The 24,298-nt window shown below is 34.5% G+C and overlaps 1 protein-coding gene across 1 annotated transcript in view; it reads right to left on the reverse strand.

Annotated features, from left to right (window-relative positions):
• The window catches only part of LOC148941989 (steroid receptor seven-up, isoforms B/C-like), a 48,493-nt gene that overhangs the window by 15,904 nt on the left and 8,291 nt on the right, over positions 1–24,298 (reverse strand). Inside the window, exons 2-5 of the mRNA XM_089103198.1 lie at positions 24,077–24,226; positions 21,733–22,004; positions 19,400–19,582; positions 17,800–17,875 (exon numbers count right to left, since the gene is read on the reverse strand). Coding sequence (XP_088959324.1) covers positions 17,800–17,875; positions 19,400–19,582; positions 21,733–22,004; positions 24,077–24,226 — 681 coding nt within the window. The remainder of the gene's footprint in view (positions 1–17,799; positions 17,876–19,399; positions 19,583–21,732; positions 22,005–24,076; positions 24,227–24,298) is intronic.

A 24,298-nucleotide genomic window follows, 5' to 3' on the forward strand; every position in this document is an offset into this window, starting at 1 on the left:
CTTCGTTCAGTTACGTACTTTAGGTTACGTATTTAATATACGGTATGCTTTACCCACCCCCTAATGTGTAAATATATAGCCCAAATTTGTTTCTAAAGTATTATATATTCATCCTATTTTATTTTATTTCATTAGCATTAACCAAACTTGACTTTTTAGAAGTGACCATCTAATGCATCAGTACTTAAGATAAGTTTAAATATACCCGCTTGCATAAATACAAAAAGAAGAAGCGGAGAAACTCTGTGTTTCACATTCACAAGAACTTAAGGGAAAAGGCATTTTTTATGATGGGGGGGGGGGGGTTGTATTTTTGTTTTTTTTCAGTGATTACCCCAAAAGAAGACATTTAGGTACTTATGTGTTATTAAATAAAAAATAAACAAGTTTTTTTTAACTGAAAGTAAGGAACGGCGTTAAAACTTAAAACGTACAGAAATTATTCCATATATGAAAGGGACTGTCCCCTCCTCAACGCCTCGCTCTTTATGCTAAAGTTTTTTATTGTTTTAAAAAATAAAGTTGTAAGACAGAGTCAAACTTTAGCGTAAAGAGCAAGGTATTGACTAGGGGGCGAACCCAATCATATACGCAATAATTTCTGTTTACTTTAAGTTTTGATGTTGCTCCATGCTTTCACCTGAAAAACTTGTTTTTTTTTATTTCATTTCTGATGTTTTTTTAAATAATGCAGGGAAATCCGGCGTCCCCTTCATAGCAATGTCCCTTCCCCAATGAAAGCTTCCTTCATGGAAAGATCCTCCCACAAAACCCCCTACCCATCCCCCCCACTACCAGAAAAAAATCCCCCTGAAAACGTCTGTATATTTCCCAATAACCAATACTATATGTTAACATTGGGTAAAGTTCACAACTTTCAGCCCTCCCCCGAGGACTTCGGGGGGTTAAGTCATATTAAAAGACATATTTATCATATTTTCGACCATGCTGAACAAAATAGCTATCTCAAAATTTTGATCAGATGACATAGGGAAAAAATGAGCGTGGGAGGGGGCCTAGTTGCCTTCCATTTTTTTGGTTACTTAAAAAGGGCACTAGAACTTTTAATTTTCGTTCCAATGAGACCTCCCACGATATTATAGGACCACTGGGTCGATACGATCACCCCTGAGAGAAAAAAAAATAATAACACGCATCCGTGATCTTTCTTCTGGCAAAAAATACAAAATTCCACATTTTTGTAGATATGAGCTTGAAACTTCTACAGTAGGGTTCTCTGGTACGTTGAATATGACGGTGTGAGTTTCATTAAGGTTCTATAATCTTTAGGGGTTCTTTCCCCCTTTTTATGAAAATTAGACAAATTTTCTCAGGCGCGTAACTTTTGATGGGTAGAATTCAACTTGATGAAACTTATATATTTGAAATCAGCATTAAAATCCGATTCTTTTGATGTATCTATTGGTATCAAAATCCCGTTTTCTAGAGTCTCGGCTACCATTGAGCCGGGTCGCTCCTTACTTACAGTTTGTTACCACGAACTGTTTGATATAATACACACTCGAGAAGTGAAGTTTCGTGAATGTTAATGAAATAAAACAAAATATGATAATATTTTAGTAAGAAAACTATGAAAACTACAAGAAAGAATTATGGAAGGGGGGCCGCCCAGAGCGCATTATATTAAATACGTAACGTAACGTAAACTAAACTAACCTAACCAAAATACCAACCAAATATTTAATTAAATTATAGTTTTAATGTACTTTCCCACCGAGCCGAACCTAATTGTCTGGTATAAACACCGTGAAAACCGGGTATAAACACCGTGAAAACCGGGAATGTCTCATGTTCGTGATACAAGTTCTCGAGTGTGTATTATATAACACATAAGTACCGACATTTTCAGTGAAAATACCACCAAAAAGGTATTTTTAAAATCTAGAAGGAAGGGGCAATTTGGCACAAAAATTATATTCAACTACCCATCCTCCAACTGTTTAAAGTGAAAAAAAACTACATTTTCTATCAGTGACTTTCGAGTCTGTATTATATAACACATAAGTACCGACATTTTCAGTGAAAATACCACCAAAAAGCTATTTTTTCAAAATCTAGAAGGGAGAGGTAATTTGGCACAATAATTATATTCAACTACCCATCCTCCAACTGTTTAAAGTGAAAAATACTACATTTTCTATCAGTGACTGTCGAGTGTGTATTATATAATACATAAGTAACGACATTTTCAGTGAAAATACCACCAAAAAGCTATTTTTTAAAATCTAGACGGGAGGGGCAATTCGGCACAAAAATTATATTCAAATTCCCATCCTCCAACTGTTGAATGTGAGAAAAACTACATTTTCTATCAGTGACTCTCGAGTGTGTATTATCTATTATATAACACATAAGTACCGACATTTTCAGTGAAAATACCACCAAAAGGCTATTTTTTCAAAATCTAGAAGGAAGGGGTAATTTGGTACAATAATTATATTCAACTACCCATCCTCCAACTATTTAATGTGAGAAAACTACATTTTCTATCAGTGACTCTCGAGTGTGTATTATATAACACATAAGTACCGACATTTTCAGTGAAAATACCACCAAAAAGCTATGTTTCAAAACCTAGAAGGGAGGGGTAATTCTGCACAATAATTATATTCAACTACCCATCCTCCAACTGTTTAAAGTGAAAAAAAACTATATTTTCTATCAGTGACTCTATCTCACCCACAAAACTGTTTTGACCTCTTACCCCTTCAAATCAGAATACAGGGCATATCCAGAGGATTAAGTCAAGGATTAGGACACATGTTTGAAAACTAGCTTATTTTGTAGAAATTCTAAATCTTCCTCAAATATTGCCAAATATTACGCTCATTGGGTTTGTTAAATCTCCTAGAGGACAAACACCTCCATTACCCATCTTCATGAGGAATGTTCTTGCTCAGTCAAATTTTAGTTGGTGCTAAATAGTATGGATGCGGATATGTAAGATTTTAAACTTTCAATAATTTTCGAGAAACTACATACTGTTCAAAAATGTCAAATGCTGCATTTTTACGGTGGCTAAGGTGGCACCTCCTTAACCCCTTGCTCATTACACTAAAGACTTTTAGTGCTTTTAAAAAGCTTCTTATTCAAACTCAACAGCCCTTGTGCTTGAGCAGTCGTTCTTAGAACAAATATAATTTGCCAGAAATGTCTTATTTTTTTCAAATGTCGAAAACCTTTATAAATTCTATGTATTTTTTTTATTTTCTGAAGAGGGTGACAAATGCCGAAGTCTCCATCTTCTTGTGAGTACCCAAGCGGAAATACTAAGTTGGAATATCAGGAAATCTAATAAAATTTACCAAGAAGAAATCTTGCATAGCCTACATGTAAATAAGGATGACCTGACATTTGCTGCCATTTTAAAATAAAAAAAAAAAAACGAAAGCTCTTGCAGATATTAAATAAAAAAAATACAATTAAACAAATCAAGATTTGCATTAATTCAAAAATGTTCAGAAATTAAATAAAAAAAGCAAGTTTTTTTTAACTGAAAGTAAGGAGGGACAGTAAAAATTAAAAAAAAACAGAAATTATTCCGTATATGAAAGGAGCTGTCCCTCCTCAACGCCTCGCTCCTTACGCTGAAGTTTTTTATGGTTTTAAAAAAAGAGTTGTGAGAAAAAGTCAAACTTTTGCGTAAAGAGCGTGGCGTTGAGGAGGGAACAGCCCCTTTCATATACGGAATAATTTCTGTTCATTTTAAGTTTTAATGTTACCTTACTGTCAATTAAAAAAACTTGTTTTTTTATTTAATTTCTGAACGTTTTTGAATTGATGCAGGTTTTGATTTTGGCTCATCGTACATGAATAATTAAAATGAAAATTGCATATTAAATTTACATTTTTTTTTTTTGCTAAATGGCCTTCTGGAAATTTTGATCACAGGATTTTGAGAAAAAAGGGGTGGAGGAGGGGGCCTAGTTGCCCTCCAATTTTTTGGGTTACTTAAAAAGGGCACTAAAACTTTTAATTTTATTTACGAACGTTTTTATTAGTAATAAATATACGTAACTTACGAATTAACTTACGTAACGAACTTCTATATTCTTATAATTTTTTTTTAGTATATTAGGGGGTTCGCCCCCTAGTCAATACCTCGCTCTTTACGCTAAAGTTCGAATTTTGTTCCTATTCTTTAACAATGACCCATTAATCACAAAGGCCGTTTAATTAGAATAAGTAGCTCTTATGAAAGTACTAAGAAAACTTAAGCGTAAAAGGTGAGGTATTGACTAGGGGGCCAAACCCACTCATATACATAATAATTTCTGTTCGTTTTAAGTTTATATGTTGCTCCTTATTTTCAGTTGAAACAACTTGTTTTTTTAATTTAATTTCTGATCGTTTTTTAAATGATTCTGGGAAATCCAGCCCCCCCCCCCTTCATAGCAATGTCCCTTCCCCCATGAAAACTTCCTCCATGTGAAGATCCTCCCACGTAACCCCCAACCCCCCACCCACCTCCACTGTCAGAAAAAATCCCCCTGAATCCCCCCTGAAAACGTCTGTATACTACCCAATAATATGTAAACATTGGGCAAAGTTCATAATTTGCAGCCCTTCCCCCGGGGACTGTGGGGCATTAAGTCATCCTCAAAGACATAATTATTATATTTTTCGACCATGCTGAACAAAATGGCTATCTCAAAATTTTGATTCGGTGACTTTGGGAAAAAAGTGAGCGTGGGAGGGGGCCTAGTTGCCCTCCAATGTTTTTGGTTCCTAAAAAAGGCACTAGAACTTTTAATTTCAGTTCAAAGGAGCCCTCTTGCGACATTCTATTACCACTGGGTCGATACGATCACCCCTGGAAAAAAAAAAATAAACACGCATTCGTTATCTTTCTTCTGGCAAAAAATACAAAATTCTACATTTTTGTAGATAGGAGCTTGAAACGTCTATAGTAGGGCTCTCTGATACGCTGAATCTGATGGTCTTTGACCTTTAGGGGGTGTTTCTCTCCGTTTTCTCGAAAATAAGGCGAATTTTCCCAGGCTCGTAACTTTTGATGGGTAGGACTAAACTCGATGAAACTTATATATTTAAAATCAGCATAAAAATCCAATTTTGTTGATGCATCCAATGGTATCGAAATTCCGTTTTTAGAGTTTCGGTTACTATTGAGCCGGATCGCTCCTTACTTACAGTTCGTTACCACTATTCGTTTGATCAACAAAAATGCTTATTTATTTGCATAAGGGGGTAGGAATGTGTGAACCTGCGGACATTTTCCAAGAGTTGTGAGAGTGAGGGAGGAGCAATGGTTTGAAAACATACCTTTTTTTTTACCAGAAAATCATGGTTTTTGAAAGTTACAGACTTCGGGATACTTATTTTACTTTTGGTGTTCTAATGGTGTGGGTGAGTGGGGAGGCTGTTGGGGTAGAAGACTTGGCCTTACCCTTTTGCAGATTCCAACGATCAGAAATCAGACAGTAAGACTGCAAATATTCGTGATATAACAGGTATCCAATACGAGTTAAAAAGTCAAGGCATGTGAAAAGAATAGTTCCATCTACATGGATACAGCAGTTTATAAACGAGATTTACATTTATGTCTTGTTTAGATACATTTAATATTTAGTTTTGTTCAAAATAGCACTGAAACAAGAGCTTGTTCTGAGGTGGATTGAAGCGGCTTCAAGATTTGACAATCTACTAGTAGTAGCTGCTATAGTTTTTCGTTTAGAACTCAAGTACAATAGTGTCCCTTCGTACTTGACAACACTGAAAAATTTACGAGCTAGGTCTGTAAGAACGTGACACCTATTCATTTACCAGCACGTTCTGATTGATTCGTCTAGGGCGGGCAATAAATGTCTGAAAATGAAGCGTTTAACCATACCGACAAAAATTATCTATTGTGAAAATGTCTACCTGTGGACAAGTGAATGATTTGTCAGGAAACTGACCGTGTCCATCTATGTGTGGGTGTTCACTGTCGGGGGGATTAGTGTCACAGAAGCTTTTTTGATAGTATACTGTTACGCCGGGGATTGACAAGGTTTACAGAGGGGGTTTCAGTTATGCTGAATGAGTGTGAAATTCCGTTCGATTGTAAATCCTATTGTTCAAATTTAGAAAAATTTTTGAATTTTTCAACAGAACAGAAGCTTTTGTAGATGCGATTCTTTTTAGAAAAGATTTAAAGTAGGAATGGTTATGACAATGGGTGAGCGAAAATAAGGAACTCGGCCCGGTGACCAAGGGTCTTAGGAAAGAGAAGAGACGCAACTTCAATTTCTGCGTTTTGAACTTTTTTTTTTTTTTTTAGGGATGTAAAAAATAAGCTGAGAATAAGCTATACTCAGCAGCGGATCCTGGGGGTAAGGGGGGCGTGACCCCCCCCCCCCCTAGCGTAGTCTAAAGTAGTTTAGTTTACTTCAATAACGTAAGTTTGCGTTAATTAAACTTGCTAAACTTGCTTGCCCGAGGTTCAATTTTTTAGGATGTTAAAAATGAAGTAAGAACAAGCAATGCTAAAATAATTGTAATCGTGGGGGACACAGTTAGCAGTTTTTTTTTTTTTTTTTTTTTTTGCAAAACTGTTTATTTTACGGCCAGTGCTCTGAAATTTGTGGCTCATTTTATAATCATCATGTTCTATTTATTCGGGAATCTGACACTATTAGTAGCTAATAATTTGCTGTTGGTCCGCCAAACCTATTTTTGTTATTGAGTTTACTCGTGATTTTTGTTAGGGCGTTCATCACAACTTCACCGTTATTGCCAAATTAAGTATTTGCCAAGCATGGAACTACTGACATTATTACATATTATTATTATAATTATTTTATATTATTATAATATATAAGTGTTAGATATTATAAAATATGACATATATTATAATATGTTAATTATTTACAATAGTTATTTATTATATATTCTTATTATAATTAGGTACAATAGCCAATATTATTATTATAATAAAAAATTGGGATAAACTGTCTGAAGAATCTTTTTGTTCTACTTATTTTAGGGCATTTCCGCCATCTAATCAGTCTTATTATACAATCGATATTCTTGTTGTATTTATTTTCTTCTTCATAAGTTTTTTTCCCCTTTTAGTTACTATTTTTGTCATTTTACTCCTTTTTTTGTTGATTTGATTCCTCCGCTCTTTTGTTGTTTTTGTATCCGTCGTTTCTTTTTTGCTTCTATACTATTTTTATATTATTTTTTTAGTGGGTGCGAAGTTTATCATTATTAATAGTATATATGAACAAAATAAAAGATAAAATATACAAAGTAAAACATAAGACAATCTGGTGTAGGCCAAACATATTCAAACAGGACCTTTTATGTTTTACTCTAAATGTGCGAGACAAAAAACTAAAGCAGTGCAGCTGCAAGCTCCACATGGATAAAGGAGATGAAAATTCAAAGACAACAAAAAACGCTCTTATAAGAAGAACAAGAGGACTAAAACAAAATGAAATTTTAAATAAGAGAAAGCGAGCCAGAGAATCATTATTTCTTATAATACTGAAGGTATGGTATTTGTCAAAACTCAAATATAAATTTGGCTGATCATCAGACACATATCGCAATTAATTTTACACACTCTATGATGATAATTATTTTGACACAGTTTGGCGAAGAGCCAAGCTACAAATTATTAGGATCTCTGTAGAAATTTTTAGATGAAGTAATTTAAATTTTCAAATTATAATTTTCGTATTCCATAGCGTTCGAATTAAATTTCATTTTCTTCATTTTAATTTTTAGTAATAGCTGTTCAATAGGATATAGTACCAGGATTAAATAAAAATATGTTTTATGTATGTTTGCTTTATTATTGGAAGCAATAGAGATGAAATAGAAAAAGAAATGTAAAATTAAGCTAGGCAACTGATCTCTCGGTGAATTCCACGCACTCAATGAGGCTCTTATATTTCAAGTTCTTCTTCAAATTTATTACGCGTTCGTGATCTTGTTGTCAACGAAGAGAGGCAATAAATTGAATGAACAATAGAAATACCAAGGGATTTGAATTGCTTTGAAAGATTCATTAGTATTTGAAGAATTTTCTCTGTTTAATTTTAATTAAACCTCAAACTGACTCACTTTCAGTAATTTTCTAACCTATGAAACTTTAAGATTTATAAGTTGAAAAAGGTCAAGAACGCTAAATAAGCTAAGCTAAAGTTTGGTTAAAACAGTGTTTCCCAAAGCGAGCGCTTTGGGAGGGGTAGTGATGACCAAATGTGCATTTGATGACGATGAATAACTGTAAAGGGGTAGTTAATAACTTTAAGGGGGCATTAGGCCAAACAAATTTGGGAACCTTTCAGTTAAAGTGAATGTTTAATTGCTTTTCGCGTTACCTATGATCCTAGATTTTTCTTTTCTCCTTCTTTTTTATGCAAACAAGGGTCATAGACAAGAATCTAGTTTTTGAAGCCCCCTTTCTTTATGGTTTTAAATGTACAAATTAGTTTTGAAAAAAAGTATCCTTGTTTGCATTAACGAGACTCCTCTCAGTTAAATTCACAAATTTAAAGTAACTCGAAAAATAAATTCTCTGTGTAATATAATCATGTTTCTTTGGAAAACAGATTAGAATGCAAAAAAATGACTGTGTTTAATTGCAATTAAACATTGTTCAGGCTCCCCTTCATTTAATTTGCAAAGCAGTAATTTGCAAACAGTAAATTTGATGAGTGGTATAATGAAGTTTCTTTTGAAAATCCATTAAAATATAAAAATAAATTTTTGTATTTAATTTTAGTAAACATTAAAGACAAACACCTCTAAAGTTTCTCCTGAACCTTGAAAATTGAAAAAAAACAAAAAACTAGAAAATGCGAAAAAAAAATTGATAAAAGTGATGTGACTCTTGTTTTATATAATTCCCTGCATTTTTGCTTGTCATTTTCGCTCTGAAAACTACTACTACTACTAACAAATAACTGCAGCACATAGCCACCTCAGGCCAACACAGCTCTCTATACTCCTCCTCTGTCCCAATCAATTCAAAGCCTCCCAGCTAACAACCTCCCAAGACGTTCCCATTTCCCTTAAATCGTTGCTTGCGGCACCTTCCCAACCCACTCAGGGACGACTTCCCTTACGTTTGGAAACGAGACTTTCGTTTTGACAATGTGTCTGGAAATAAGGACAAAAAACTAAGTTTTTAAGATTAAAAAATAGGTTGAAAACAAGTAAAATTTGGAAAATTTTTAATTTTTTAAAACACGTTTAGGTCGTTCTCTAAGAAAAAGTCTGCAATACTATAATTTTGGCTCTGTAAATTAATTTAAAAAAAAAGTATTTCAAGTGAAATTAAGGAGCAACATTAAAAATCAAAATGAAGAGAAAATAATCCATGTATGAAGGAATTGCTCTTCGTGCTAAGGTTTTTAGCACTCTTTAAAAAGCTTCCTGTTTGTGTTTCAGGTGTCGATATTTAAAAATTGGGAGCAATCTTATATATTTGAAATCAGCCTAATAAGTCGATTCTTTTTATGCATCTATTGATATCAACATTCCGGTTTTAGAGTTTTGGTTACTATTGAGCCAAGCCGCTCTTTACTTAGAGTTAGTTACCACGAACTATTTGCTAAATATTTCTCCTTCTGAGACTGTAATTACAAATCGAAATAAGAAAATAAATATTAAACAGTTAATAACAATGCTATATCTTTCCAGGGGGTTCACCACCTCGTCAATACCTCGCTCTTTACGCTAAAGTTCAAATTTTGTTCCAATTCTTTAAGAATGACCCCTGAATCACAAAGGCCATTTAATTAGAATAGATAGCTCTTTTGAAAATACTAAAAAAAAACTTTAGCGTAAAGAGCGAGGTATTGAGTTGGGGGCAAACCTCCTCATATACGTGATAATCTCTATTCGTTTTAATGTTGCTACTTACTTTTAGCTGGAAAAACTTGTTACTTTATTTAATTTCTGATCGTTTTTAAAATAATACTGGGAAATCTGGCACCCCCTTCATAGAAATATCCCTTCCCCATGAAAACATCCTCCATGGAAAGATCCTCCCACATAATCCTCTCGCCTTTTTTGAAGTTTCTACGACAATAAATGGCCATCTCCAAATCTCTATCAGACGCATTTTGTGAAAACACGAGGTGTGAGGAGAGGGGGGTTTCTACCCTCCGATCACTTTGAATCTTAAAAATGGTACCAAAACTTCTGATTACCAATTCAGTGAGCCCCATCTGAAGTTTATACAACCACCCTTTCTATAAAAACCTTAAAGGACCCCAGGGCATAATTTACATCCCTTACCCTGAGGACTTCCGGGGGGGGGGGGGTTGTCACCCACAAAGATATAATTTCCGGACCTTTTAACTACGCTGAACAAAATGGCTATCTCAAAATTTTGATTGGATCCCTTTCAGTGTCCAATCCAATGAGCTTTTTTCAAAGTTTCTACGACAACAAATGGCCATCTCAAAATTTATATCCCATGCATTTCGGGAAAATACGAGGCGTGGGGGGGTATCCACCCCCCGATCACTCTGACTCTTAAAAAGGGCACTAGAACTTCTGATTAACAATCCAATGAGCCCCCGCCGAAGTTTATTCGAACACCCATTCTAAACATACCTTATATGCCCCAGGGGATAACTTACAACCATTGTCCTGAGGACTCTGGGGGGGGGGGTTTCATCCTCAAAGACATAATTTCCGGACCTTTCATTTACGTTGAACAAAATAGATATCTCAAAATTTTGCCTGGATGTGTTTGGGAAAATGGTGAGTGGGTTAGTTGCCCTCCAATCACTATCGACTATTAAAAAGGGCACTAGCCCTTTCAATTTCAAATCAAATGAGCCCTTTTCGAAGTTTCTACGGCAACAAATGGTCATTTCAAAATTTCTATTAGATACATTTCGGGAAAATATAAGGTGTAGGGGGGGGGAGTATCCATCCTCTCATCACTCTGAATCTCAAAAAGGGCACTAAAATTTCTAATTAACAATCCAAAGAGCCCCCTCCGAAGTTTATACGATTACCCTTTCTATGCAACCTTAAATGCTCCCAGGACATAACTTACAACCATTGCCCTGAGGACTGTAGGGGGAAGGCTGTCATTCTCAAATACATAATTTCTGGACCTTTAAACTTTTTTGAACAAAATGGCTATCTTAAAATTTTGATTGGATGTGTTTGGGGAAATGGTGGGCGTATGAGGGGAGTTCGTTACCCTCCAATCACTTTCGACAATTGAAAAAGGCACTAGCCCTTTCAATTTCCAATCGAATGAGCCCTTTTCGAAGTTTCTACGACATAAAAAGTATCCTGGTCTAAAAAAAAAGAAAAAAAAGAAAAAGAATGAATAAATAAGTAATACATAGTCCACACATCGCTCTTTACTTGGGCAGTGCTAATGCGCTGCCTATGATAGTTTATATCTATGATAAAATCCTTTGAATACTACTTACGAAGGGACACAAAAAGATGGTCCCATCAGTCAATATGAATCTTGACTAGCCAAAATCCCATTTCCTAACTTAAAATTACTTTTTATCTATGCATGCTGGTTTTAGCCATCACTAGAATATTGGGACATTGGTCAGTAAATCAAATTTATCCAAGTAACACTCTTTTCACTCATGAATAATTCAAAAGTAGGAGAGTGAGTTAGGGATTTGGTAATTTTCTTGGTGTTTTCAAGACCAGATTGGATTTGTTTCGGTAATCGATCAAATGCTTCAACGCTTAGAAATGTCGGAAATCAGTGGAAAAACGAGTTTTCCATTCAACGAAAATGGAAATTGCTTTCTTCCTAATGCTGTTGTTAATGAGTTTCAATTATGTTTAATAGTTATTGAAGTAGGTTGACAAAGCACTAGACTGACCTGATCTTGAACATGGATTAAGTAAAAAAAACAAGTTTTTTAAACTGAAAGTAAGGAGCGACATTAAAACTTAAAACGAACAGAAATTGTTCCGCATATGAAAGGGGTTGTCCCATCCTCAACGCCTCGCTCTTTACGCTAAAGTTTTTTATTGTTATAAAAAACAAAGTTGTGAGACAGAGTCAAACTTTTGCGTAAAGAGCGAGGCGTTGAGGGGGGGACAGCCCCTTTCATATACGGAATAATTTCTGTTCGTTTTAAGTTTTAATATCGCTCCTTACTTTCAGTTTAAAAAACTTGTGTTTTTTATTTAATTTCTGATCGTTTTTTAGTTAATGCAGCTTTTATTTTGGCTCACCGTCATTGAATAAGTTAACAAAATTTGCATAAAAATTTTACTTTTCTTTTGCTAAATGGCTGTCTCTAAATTTGGTTCTGACCTAATTTACAAATTAACTTACTTAACCCTAGTCAATACCTTGCTCTTTAAGCTAAAGTTTGAATTTTGTTCAAATTCTTTAAAAATGACCCTTAATCACAAAGGCCGCTAATTAGAATAAATAGCTCTTATGAAAGTACTAAAAAATCTTTGGCTTAAAGAGGGAGGCATTGACTAGGAGGTGAACCCAATCATATAGCTAATATTTTTTGTTCGTTTTAAGTTTTGATGCTGCTCCTTACTTTCAGTTGAAAAACTTGTTTTTTTATATTTAATTTCTGATCTTTTTTTTAAATAATGCTGGGAAATCCGGCGCCCCCTTCATAGCAATGTCCCTACCCCCATGAAAACTTCCTTCATGAAAAGATCCTCCTATATAAGATCCCTCCCACGATATTCTAGGACTACTGGGTCGATACGATCACACCTGGGAAAAAGAAAAAAACAAAAACAAAAAAGACAAAAAAAACAAAAAAAACAAATAAACACGGATCCGTGATCTTTCTTCTGGCAAAAAATGGAAAATTCCACATTTTTGTAGATATGAGCTTGAAACCTCTACAGTAGGGTTCTCTGGTACGCTGAATATGATGGTGTGATTCTCATTAAGGTTCTCTAGCTTTTAGGGGGTCTTTCCTCCTTTTTCAAAAATCAGCCAAATTTTCTCAGACGCGTAACCTTTGATGGGTAATATTAAACTTGATGAAAATTATATATTTGAAATCAGAATTAAAATATGATTCTTTTGATGTATCTATTGGTATAAAAATTCTGTTTTTTAGAGTTTCGGTTACCATTGAGCCGGGTCGCTCCATACTTACAGTTCGTTACCACGAACTGTTTGATATTGACGGAAACTATTAGCTGCTCTACAATATGGAGAAAAAGAAAAAAATATGCATAGCGAAGATTTTCAAAACGCTTAAAGCCAGACAAAGCACTAGAAGCCTCTCTAAAAATGCCCTAAAAAAGCTAAATTTCTTGGAAATATAGGTTTATCGCTCAGAAAAAAAAGTGATTTGACTGGTGGCATGAAGACCTATACACCGGTAAAATATTAATTTTTGTAATACTTGTTCTAAACAGCTCCACCTAAATTTCTCAATATTACATGCTTTAGAGTATTTTTCCAGCTATTTAATAGGTAGTCTTCAAAAAGAGATCTCACACTGCACGACAAATTAATTTTATTGGTGGTTATAAACTGGCGCATCATACAACTTTTTAGCAGGCTTCTATCCCAATCTGTTGAGTTCGTTTTAAGTTTTAATGTCGATCCTTACTTTCAGTTAGAAAAAACTTGTTTTTTTATTTAATTCCTGAGCGTTTTTCAACTAATGCAGGTTCGAATTTGGCTCGCCGTACATGAAAAATTAAAACCAAATTTGCATATTAATTTTGACAGATTTATTCCGTATATGAAGGGTTGCCCCCTCCTGAATACCTTGCTCTTTACTCTGAAGCTGTTAGCCCTTCTAAAAAAGCTAGCCGTTCTTTAAAAATTGGGACAAACAGTCAAACTTTGGTGTAAAGAGCAAGGTAATGAGGAGGGGGCAACCCCCAGACAGTTCCATCTTCGTTGAAAATGCCCCTCCCCGTAAAATTACTTGCGGACGATTCAGCCTGAAAAATCCTCCTTAGCATTCTTTCATTTGAATAAGACTTTAATCTCTAATCGGTTTCTCGATCACTCCAGAAATGACATCTTCCTTGGAAATTATTTCCCGGAAATCAAAACACGTGGAAAATAGCCCCCGAATAATTCCCCCGGAACATACCTATATGTAAAATTTGGCAAAGAGAATGTAAGATAATTAAAAAGAATTTCGTATAGTAATTCTGTCAAGTCCCCCCTGTGTAACATTTCTACTGGAAAATCCCCCCCCGAAAATTTTCCTCTCCAAGGAAGATTCTTCCAGTAGAAAACATCCCCAAGCACAACCTCCTTCCCCGAAAAATCTATGTATACTTCCCAATAACAAATACTATACGTAAACAACGGGCAAATTTTATAATTTACATGCCTCTTCCCAAGGACTGTGGGGGTCATTTTACACCTAAAGACATATTTATTTGATCTTTCAACTATACTGAACAAAATAGCTGTCTCAAAATTTACATCTGATAATTTCGGGGAAAAAATCGCTGTGGGTGGGGGCCCAGTTGCCCTCCAGTCTTTTTGGTCACTGAAAAAGGGCACTAAAGCTTTCAATTTCCGTTCGAATGAACCCTCTCCCGATCTTTGAGGACCTTTATTTCAATATAATCCCCCCAGGGAAAAAAAAATAAACACACATTCGTGATCTGTCTTTTGGCAAAAATAGCAAATGTCCACATTTTTATAAATAGAAGCTTGAAACTTCTACAGTAGGGTTTTTGGGTACACTAAATCTCATGGTGTGATTTTCATTAAGATTCCTTGAATTTTAGGGGGTGTTTCCCCTACTTTGAATATCAGGCAAATATTCTCAGGCTCTTAACTTTTGATTGGTAACACTAAACATGCTGAATCCTATATATTTGGAATCAAACAGTTCGTGGTAACGAACTGTAAGTAAGGAGCGACCCGGCTCAATGATAACTGAAACTCTTGAAAACGGGTTTTTGATACCAATAGATAAATCAAAAGAATCAGATTTCAATGCTGATTTCAAATATATAACTTCCATCAAGTTTAGTGCTACCCATCAAAAGTTACGCGCCTGAGAAAATTTGGCTGATTTTCAAAAGAAGGGGGAAAGGCCCCTGAAAAGCCAGATAACTTTGTGAACAAAAACACTGTCAGATGTTGTACATCTTTGAGCCCTACTGTAAGGGTTTCGAGCTCCTACTTACAAAAATGCAAAAGTGTGCATTTTTTGACAAACTAAAGATCGTGGATGCGTGTTTATTTGTTTTTTTTGTTGTTTTTTTTCAGGAAAAATATTATTAAATCAGGGCCCATAAAATATTGTGGGAGGACTAAGTGGACTATACATTAATAGTTCTAGTGCCATTTTTAAGTGACCAAAAAAATAGAGGGAAACTAGGCCCCCTCCCACGCTCATTTTTTCCCAAACTCACCCGATAAAAACTTTGAGATAGCTATTTTGTTCAGCATGGTCGAAAATATGATAACTATGTCTTTTAGGATGACTTAATCACCCAAAGTCCCCGGGGGGGGAGGGCTAAAAGTTATGAACTTTACCCAATGTTAACATATAGTATTGGTTATTGGGAAGTATACAGAAGTTTTCAGGAGGGTTTTTTTCTGGTAGTGTGGGGGGCGGGGGTCGGAGGTTATGTTGGAGGATCTGTCCATGAAGTAAGTTTTCATAGGGGAAGGGAAATTGCCATAAAGGGGGCGCCGGACTTGCCAGTATTATTTATTGGTTATTGGGAAATATACAGACATTTCCAGGAAGGATTTTTTTATGGAGGGTGGGGCTGGAGGAGGGGGTTACTCGGGAGAATCCTTCCGTGGAGGATGTTTCTTTGGGGTAGGGGACATTTATACGAAGGGGGCACCGGATTTACAAGCATTATTTAAAAAACGATCAGAAATTAAATAAAAAAAAACAAGTTTTTTTCAACTGAAAATAAGAAGCAACATTAGAACTTAAAACGAACAGAAATTATAACGTATATGAGGGGGTTCTCCCCCAATTCAATACCTCGCTCTTTATGCAACAGTTTTTTTTGTGCTTTCAAAAGAGCTGTTTATTCTATTTAAACGGCCTTTGTGATTCAGGGTTTTGTGAATTAATTTTTTTTTGACTTTTAACGTAAAGAGTGTGGTATTGACTAAGGGTAGAACCCCCTCATATACGTAATAACATATACGTAATAAAAAAACAATAAAAAAAAACAAGCGATACGGCTCAATAGTAATAGAAACTTTTAAAAACGGAATTTTGATGTCAATAAATGTATCAAAAGAATGTGTTTATAATGCTGATTATAAATATATAAATTTTATTAAGTTTAGTATTACTCATCAAAGGCTACGAGCCTGAGAAAATTTACCCGATTTTTTAAAGAGGAGGGAAACATCCCCTACAAGTGAAAAAATTTTAATGAAAATCACTGTCAGATTCAGCGTATCAGAAAACCCTGTTACATAGGTTTCAAGAACATATCTGCAAAAATCTGCAACTTTGTATTTTTTGCCAGAAGAAAAATATACGAATATAGAAGTTAGTTACGCAAGTTAATTTGTAAATTACGTCATAACCAAATTTAGAGACATCCATTTAGCAAAACAAAAGTAAAATTTTTATGCAAATTTTGTTTACTTATTCAATGACGGTGAGCCAAAATAAAAGCTGTATTAACTATAAAACGATCAGAAATTAAATAAAAAAAAACAAGTTTTATTTAACTGAAAGTAAGGAACGACATTAAAACCTAAAACGAAGAGAAATTATTCCGTATATGAAAGGAGGCTGTCTCCTCCTCAACGCCTCCCTCTTTACGCTAATGTTTGACTGTGTCACACAACTTTATTTTTTAAAACAATAAAAAACTTTAGCGTAAAGAGCGAGGCGTTGAGGAGGAGACAGCCCCTATATATACGTAGTAATGTATATTCGTTTTAGTTTTTATGTTGTTCCTTACTTTCAGTTTAAAAAACTTGTTTTTTTTATTTAATCAACATAATAAGCTGAGGCTTTTGATGTATCTACTGATATTAAAATTCCGGTTTTTACAGTTTCATTTACTATTGAGTCGAGTCACTCCTTACTTACAGTTCGTTACCACGAACCGTTTGAAACTGCAGCAATCATCCTAAACAATGAATGTAGATTTTTTCTTGACTTTTTACCCATGGAATAAGCAATAGATCAATTTAAAGAATTGCTGGGTTTGTTTGTTTAGTTAATTAAACAGAGTAGAAAACTAAATTTTAAGTGAATTTTACAATTTTAGTTTTCAAATAAACTTTAAAATAAAAATTAATATCTTATCGCGAAGCAATTTTGAAAGATTTATGTTGATTCTTAGTAACCGCGAATATCCTTAAGAATGTATAACATTGAGATTCAAAGCATGTACCTTTACGACAAAAAAAAGGGACTTGGTCGAATTGACATCAGAAGGGGTAAGCATTACCCAGAATGCAAGAAGCTATTGCAATCGTCATGAAATCACAAGTAATAAGCGTATATATGAAAGAAAGTAAACTACGACAAATATACCTAATGGAAACAGGCGCACAAACAAGAACTTTCTCGGGAGTTCGAAATATTAGTTTACATAGCAATAAAAGAGCCAATTATGTCAGGAGAATAGGACATCAGGTAAAAAAACACAAATCTTGTGATTTGGAAGAAACACTAAATTTATCTAAGCGTTAATGGAAAAGGCACTGCTATAAAAACTGAGACCCCCCCCTCCCCACGAAAAAATGAAATTATGAGAAGTTGAAAATAAATCACAATTTGATAGGAATAATACGGCTCTTTTTTATTTTGATTTTTAGTCTTCTTTAGTGTTAAAGGGTAAAGGTATATATTTATTTCTTACCTGTAGTAAATAGGACTATCGCCTTCAGACATGAATATTCTGCTGAATCGACGTGTAATGCTTTGAGTTTTTCAACCTAAAAATATTTCTAAATTAAAAGTATTATTTGGTAGGTTAAAAGTCTTATTGAAATGATCTGTGCCCTTGAAATGTCAAAGAAGAACCTGGTTACAAATCCTATTGACACTAGAAAAGACCGTCAAGCATATGTTTTAAGAGATGATATCTGGGTAATCCCAGTTTCAAATGAAAATATTCTGGAGGGGCGTTGTCCCCTTCCTCATTCCTCGCTTTTTATTCTGAAGTCGTAACGTTATTTAAAAATACTTCTCTTTCGAATTTAATGGCCATTTTGTTTGAATTCTGTTTCTTAGAGAATTGTAACATAAATTCAGAATTTAACGTAAGAAGTGCGAAGAAGAAGGGGCAGCCCTCCTCATTTACGAAATAATTTCTGTTTACTTTACATTTTGGTGTTGCTCCTAACTTTTAGCTGAAAAACTTATTTTTCTTTTAAATTTAATTTCTGAAGGTTTTCTGAATCATACCAGGAAATCTTATTTATAAATCTCTTTCGATCTACTAAGACCATTGGTTCGTTGTCCCCCAAGGGGAAAAAGAAAAAAAAAACAAATGCACATGCATCAGTGATCTTTCTTTTGGCAAAACATACGAAATTCCACATTTTCATAGATATAAGCTTGAAACCTCTACAGTAGGGCTCTCTGTTATGCTGAACCTGATGGTGTGATTTCATTAGGATCACTCGACTTTTTGGGATATTTCTACCCTTTTTTGAAATTAAGGTCATTTTCTCAGGATCGTGGTATTTAATGGGTAAAATTTGATTATCAATCTTTAGCAAAAAAAAACTGAAGACAAAAGATATTAGTTAGAAAATGGGAATTTTTAGGAGTCTGTTCACCATCTCACAAGAACTGTAGCATATAAAAAAAGGGTGAAGTATTAAATAAAAAAAATTATTGCATAAACATGTGTATTAAGTGAAATGGGGATTTTCAGGAAAAGAGCCCGAATCCTCCCTCCCAAAGATGTTAGTTGAATCTTCAATGCTAACTCATTTTTCTCTTATTTGTTTTAGTTTTTAGTATTTTCGTATAAATAATTGTTTAAATTTATTTTTGAACTTACCTTTGCATTGAGACAACATTTCTGCGCAAAGTCATTTTACAACTATGGCGTTGTTGGCGCATAGAAGTTGTAGCTCAAGCAAATTAAAAGTGCATTTTGATGTTTGATCACTTAAAAAAAAAAATTTAATTACATTAAAAAGTGCATATGACTCAAAAATGCATTTTATTCTACTATTTGCATCACCTTCTTTTAAATTCCAGTTTCATCTCTATATATAACTAGAGTTTCATCTGTCGTCTACTGTGATGTTCTACTCTTTTCCAAACTTGGCTAAACAGTGTTTTCATAAAAACAATAAAAAACCTCAACTATTATTTCGATAGAAAGTATTTTGACGGCCAAACCTCAGGTCAAGCCGAAGTGCCGGGTCTTTCTAAACAGATGCTCATGGCAAAAATAATCTTAGATGTCACCCACGTTTAGGTAAGAGAAATAATGGGATTACCTGTTCTTGGAATATCCTAATATGGTCCATAAATGCAACTACCCTATCTGCTGCCATCGGTGCCGCATGTAAGCCAGCCGCCGCTAAAAGTGGGGCAACATGAAGTGGCATATTACACTGAGCAGCATTTAACACGAAGAGTTCACTCCAAACTAGCCGTAAGAGGGCAATTTGATCAGTTACCTAAAAATGAAAGCATAACCATATTTTTCATGGGTTTAAACCATCAAGTTATTTTTACTTTGAACGCATTTAAAGGCTGTTTTAAAATGTAATACTTAATACTTACATTAAGTATTTGTAATACTTAATATTTCTTTAGATAAATATATCAGTTCAACAATCTATGTAATGCAAGATTATAAAGGAGAGGTTTATTGCGTTAAACTTCTTAGAAGTTTATAATGGTATATTCTTCGAGATGCACTTTTAAAGTTATTTGATATCACTTAAGTAAATTAATTGGAAAAGGCTCCTTCCAAATTAATGAAGCCATTTTCACGGGTCTACACAGGATTGACCAATCCCATAATATGTCATGGATTAAAATTCAAAAACACAGAAATGAAAAAATTGTCTGGAAACATTGCCCATGGTAACAAGTCTCATGTGTCTAGCGTTTGAAGTTCACCATCCTCAAATGTAATCAAAACTTTTTCAAATTAAATCCACATTTTTATTATAAAAGTTGCTTGCAGACATGCATGAAAGGGGGGGGGGAGGTCAGAGTCTAAACACTCTGAAATATCATAATTTTTTGAACGTATCCACACATACTCTGTTCACACGTACCCTTCATTAAAGGTCTATGTAGACAAAAAAACGCGCTTAATTCGTTCCCTGTATTAATAAATCCATGTATTAAACAAGCAATGAACTAGTTTATTCGTTCCTACATTTTTTTTATTTAGAATAAAAGTACATTCTTGTAACTGAATTTTCCCTGAAACCGAGACAGGCATATTGTCATTCGGGCAATGGGCAAGCAATACAGGCAATGCCAATACGCGTGTCTCAAAATTTCTGCCTAAATGTGATGCAATATGTTCTCCAAAAATGCGTCTTTAAAACATTTGTGTTGTTTTGTGTTTTTGCAACATTACAAATAAATAGTTTCTTTTTCAGCCCATGATCTAATTTTTTTTTCCCTATTGGAGGTTCGTTCACAGTTGAAACTATCAGATTCTTAGGATGCATATTGATATGCCAAACCGGAGGGGTATATCTTCAAAATTGTCTTTAAAAACAACCTAATGTATTCTTAATTAAGAGTTTTTACCTGAAATTCCTAGATTTTCCCATTTATCATCATTTCTCAATTGTTGCTTTAAGAAATAGAGAGGGTTATGCTCCGAACATTAATAAGAAGAACCAGAGGTGATTTTTGTTATTATTATTATTATTATTTTAGCCCACGTTTTAGTTTTTGCCGCAAATTACGAGCCAAGTTCATAGTTGAAACCTTCAAATTCTTAGCGGATAAATTGTTGAGCCCAAACCTGATGGGTTTTATTCCCGAACTTGCTATTTCTAATTTTTGAAAATAATTAGGAAGGCCTAAACCTTTTCTGCCAAAGATAAACTAATGTCCACATAAGTGTCCTTTAATAGCCCATGAAAAAATACCCCACCGAAAACCAGCTTAGGCAGAGTAATAAACACTAAAATGAAGTCGCAGCCTTTCAGCTGCACATAGCATCTGTTAAAGGAAAGTTAAAAACAAATATTTTTGAAAATAGTTTCAAAAACCATATTATCATCAGGGTTGCCACTACGGTCAGTTCCTAAAGTGCTACAACTGCCCAAATTTGCGTGCTACACAGCGATTCTTAGTGCTACAGTAAAAAAAATTGACTGTAGTGCTAAGATAGTAACAAAATAGCCCTTTTGTGCAATAGATGGCAGCCCTGAGTACGTGGTACAGTGCTACACATAATGAAATAGTGCTAAACTAACACTTTCGTGCTACAGGTAGCAACCCTGATTATCGCTTTATGAGAACTTCAAATATGCAATTGGTTTTTCAACACGATAATACACATTTGAATATAATAGAAAAATAAGACTTTCATCTAAATCCTAAGACCAACATCACGTTAGTCAAATGACTCCTAAATTTCTCTTGACCATAAACTGTTGATTATTCATAATATCTTGTAAGATTCTTCATCATTAGGCTCTTAATAACATGGAGGAGGCCCCAAAGTATTCCAATATATTCTTAAAAATTTCAAGTTATTAAAACCCAAATCGCCCCCATATCTGGTGTGCACCACACGCTCAGAACACATGCTTAGAAAATAAACTTATTTTTAGAAAATAAAAAGATGTACCTGTAGGTCAGGGAAGAAAGGTATATTCCTCGTCCATTCCACGGCAGAAAAAAGCATTCTTGCAGCCAGCTCGCATATATTATCAATGCCCATGATATTGTTAGACTGCATGCACTGACCATAACGAGACGTGGAATATGGCTCAGCTCTGACTAGAAGCGATACAAATGACTGGAGGTAAGGTTGTCCAGGAAATCCTTCTCCATAAGGAAGAGATAAGTGACCAGGGATCATTGAGTGCTGATTTGGAGGTATTCGACCCCGCTGAACAGCTAAAACATTTACAAATAAGTCAAATTCCAAAGTTGTTTATTATAAAAAAAATAACATCCCAACAGGAATATTATTGCCAAATATAGACGTATGGCTATTATTTGGTCACTTGAGAAGAAACAGAAATAGTTGTCAGAAAATTAAATGTTTTTATTTTCTACTTTAGAGCTTCATTACTTAAGGGTACTGTTAGGTTCATCGGATACGGTCTTTGTTTTTGTGATTTCCCTATTTCCTATTTTTCTTTTTGCTACCACTTTTGCAATTTGCTAGTTTGTTTTTTTTGCGTTGGTGTTATTACTACACAATTTGTTACATTTGAAAACGGTGGATATAAATTAAATCATTATTGTTAGCATTGTTATTGCGCAAAAAAAGACAAATATTGACTCAACTAAAAACAAACTGCACAATTTTTTGTTCCCTGAACCTTCGTAGATCTATGCATAACTGTAAACTGTATAAATCTAAGGTTTTTTTTTAGATTGTTTCATAATTACGAAGTTTTAGGGTATTCATTCTTGTCAGTGCTTCCACGTTAAACCGTGAATATAAATCAACAAAACTAACTAGAAAACTAGGACAACGCTTTTCAACCGTCAAAATTCAAATATTAACAATCTATTACTTCCCAAAGCAAATACACCTTCATAGAAAAGTCGCCTTTTAAGCTGTTTGGTGTTTTTACCCAATAGCTTTTTTTTTTTTTAATATATATGGCTGTGTAAGTTCCATTAACCAGACCAAAACAATCAGATTACATTTTCATTGACCTTGGTACTTTAAGGACATGGATAAACTCAAGTTTATCCATACATGGGAGACTGCGTTTTTAGCTGTGTTTGAATTATGCTAATATACCATAAGCATGATAGGTCTTATGATTTGTTTGTCAGAATTCAGCGGCAGTTCTTGCTATTGAATTATAAGAACATTATCGAATTATTTACAATGAATGAACAGACAATTGCTTACAAAAGATTCAGAAAAAAAGTTGATAATTTAGGTGAATTAGATTTAATTTGGTTGATTAATATAATTTAAAATGGAAAGGCGAATACAAAAGTTTGGCAAATCTTGAATCAACGCCATTTGTGGAGACTATTGGAATGGTGGGAGGGAAAGGGTCTTTACAAAAATAGGTAAAAAACAAGACGACTTTCGGTGATTTAATTTATTTAGCGTTTCGATGGTTTTGATGCAGTGCGATAATAATTACTATGTGAAGGGCTGCCCACTTTTCAGCCACCTGGTCTGCGTATTAGAGTGCCATGTGTGCTCATGGTCCTGCAATACGTTACACCATTCCATCAGCTTTGGCTCATCCCCCAAACACTTGTATCTGTTCTGCCACCCTTGAAAGGTGTCATCTGGTGAACGTGATTTTTGCATGTGGGTAACCCCTCATTGCTATATTGGACAGTATATTGATATTCAACATCCTAAAGAAATTATCAATTACGGTTATTGGTGCAATTATTGGTGCTCAATATTAATTCCTGTTTTATCGTCATTTTATGCTGCCAGAACAGGATGACTTTGTTTGAACTTTAAACAAGGGAATAGGGTTTTCATGAATACCTTCACTTCACGAAAAAATCGGATTCAATTATAATGAATATATTCCATTTTATACTTAATTGATTCAGAAAGATTTGAACTTGCTCTTGAATCCCTTAGCCATGTGCAGGACTGTGCCTAGGATTTTAATTCAGGAAAGAGGGACCAAGGAACTTAAGGAGGAGTCTCTATTGTAGAAATCATATTAGTAAAATTACTGAAATATAGGCGATTCTACATAATTCCTCATATTTTTGCAGAGTCTATAATAAGGTACCCCGTTATTACCGCCTTGGCGGATTAAACTGCCAATACAGATTACATTTCTTTTAAAATGAACACTTAAAACAGAATTAGAAGGGGAAAAAATTGAAGAGGAACCGAGAGAGAAAGAGCAAGGGAGAAGAAGAGAAGGAATGAGAGGGATAGAGAGACAGAGGGGAAAGTGGCGCAGACACAGAGATTAAGAGATATATAGAGTAAGAGAGTGAGAATGACCGAAATATCCTACCTTCTCTTCGCATTCCCATTTTAAGACATTTTTTTAGGCGACAGAATTGACATTGGTTCCTATGATGCTGGTCAACTGGGCAGTTACGATTTCCTCGACACGTATAGGTTAAGTTCCGACGAATGCTTCGTTTGAAAAAACTCTTACATCCTAAAAAAACCGTTTATTTTCTATAAATCAGTTTAAATAAAAAATAAATAAAAAAATCAGTTATTGTTTTTT

This window comes from Artemia sp. Qi Xiang Cuo, chromosome 17 (genome assembly GCF_049724085.1).
Source record: "Artemia sp. Qi Xiang Cuo chromosome 17, ASM4972408v1, whole genome shotgun sequence".
Lineage (NCBI taxonomy): Eukaryota > Metazoa > Arthropoda > Branchiopoda > Anostraca > Artemiidae > Artemia > Artemia sp. Qi Xiang Cuo.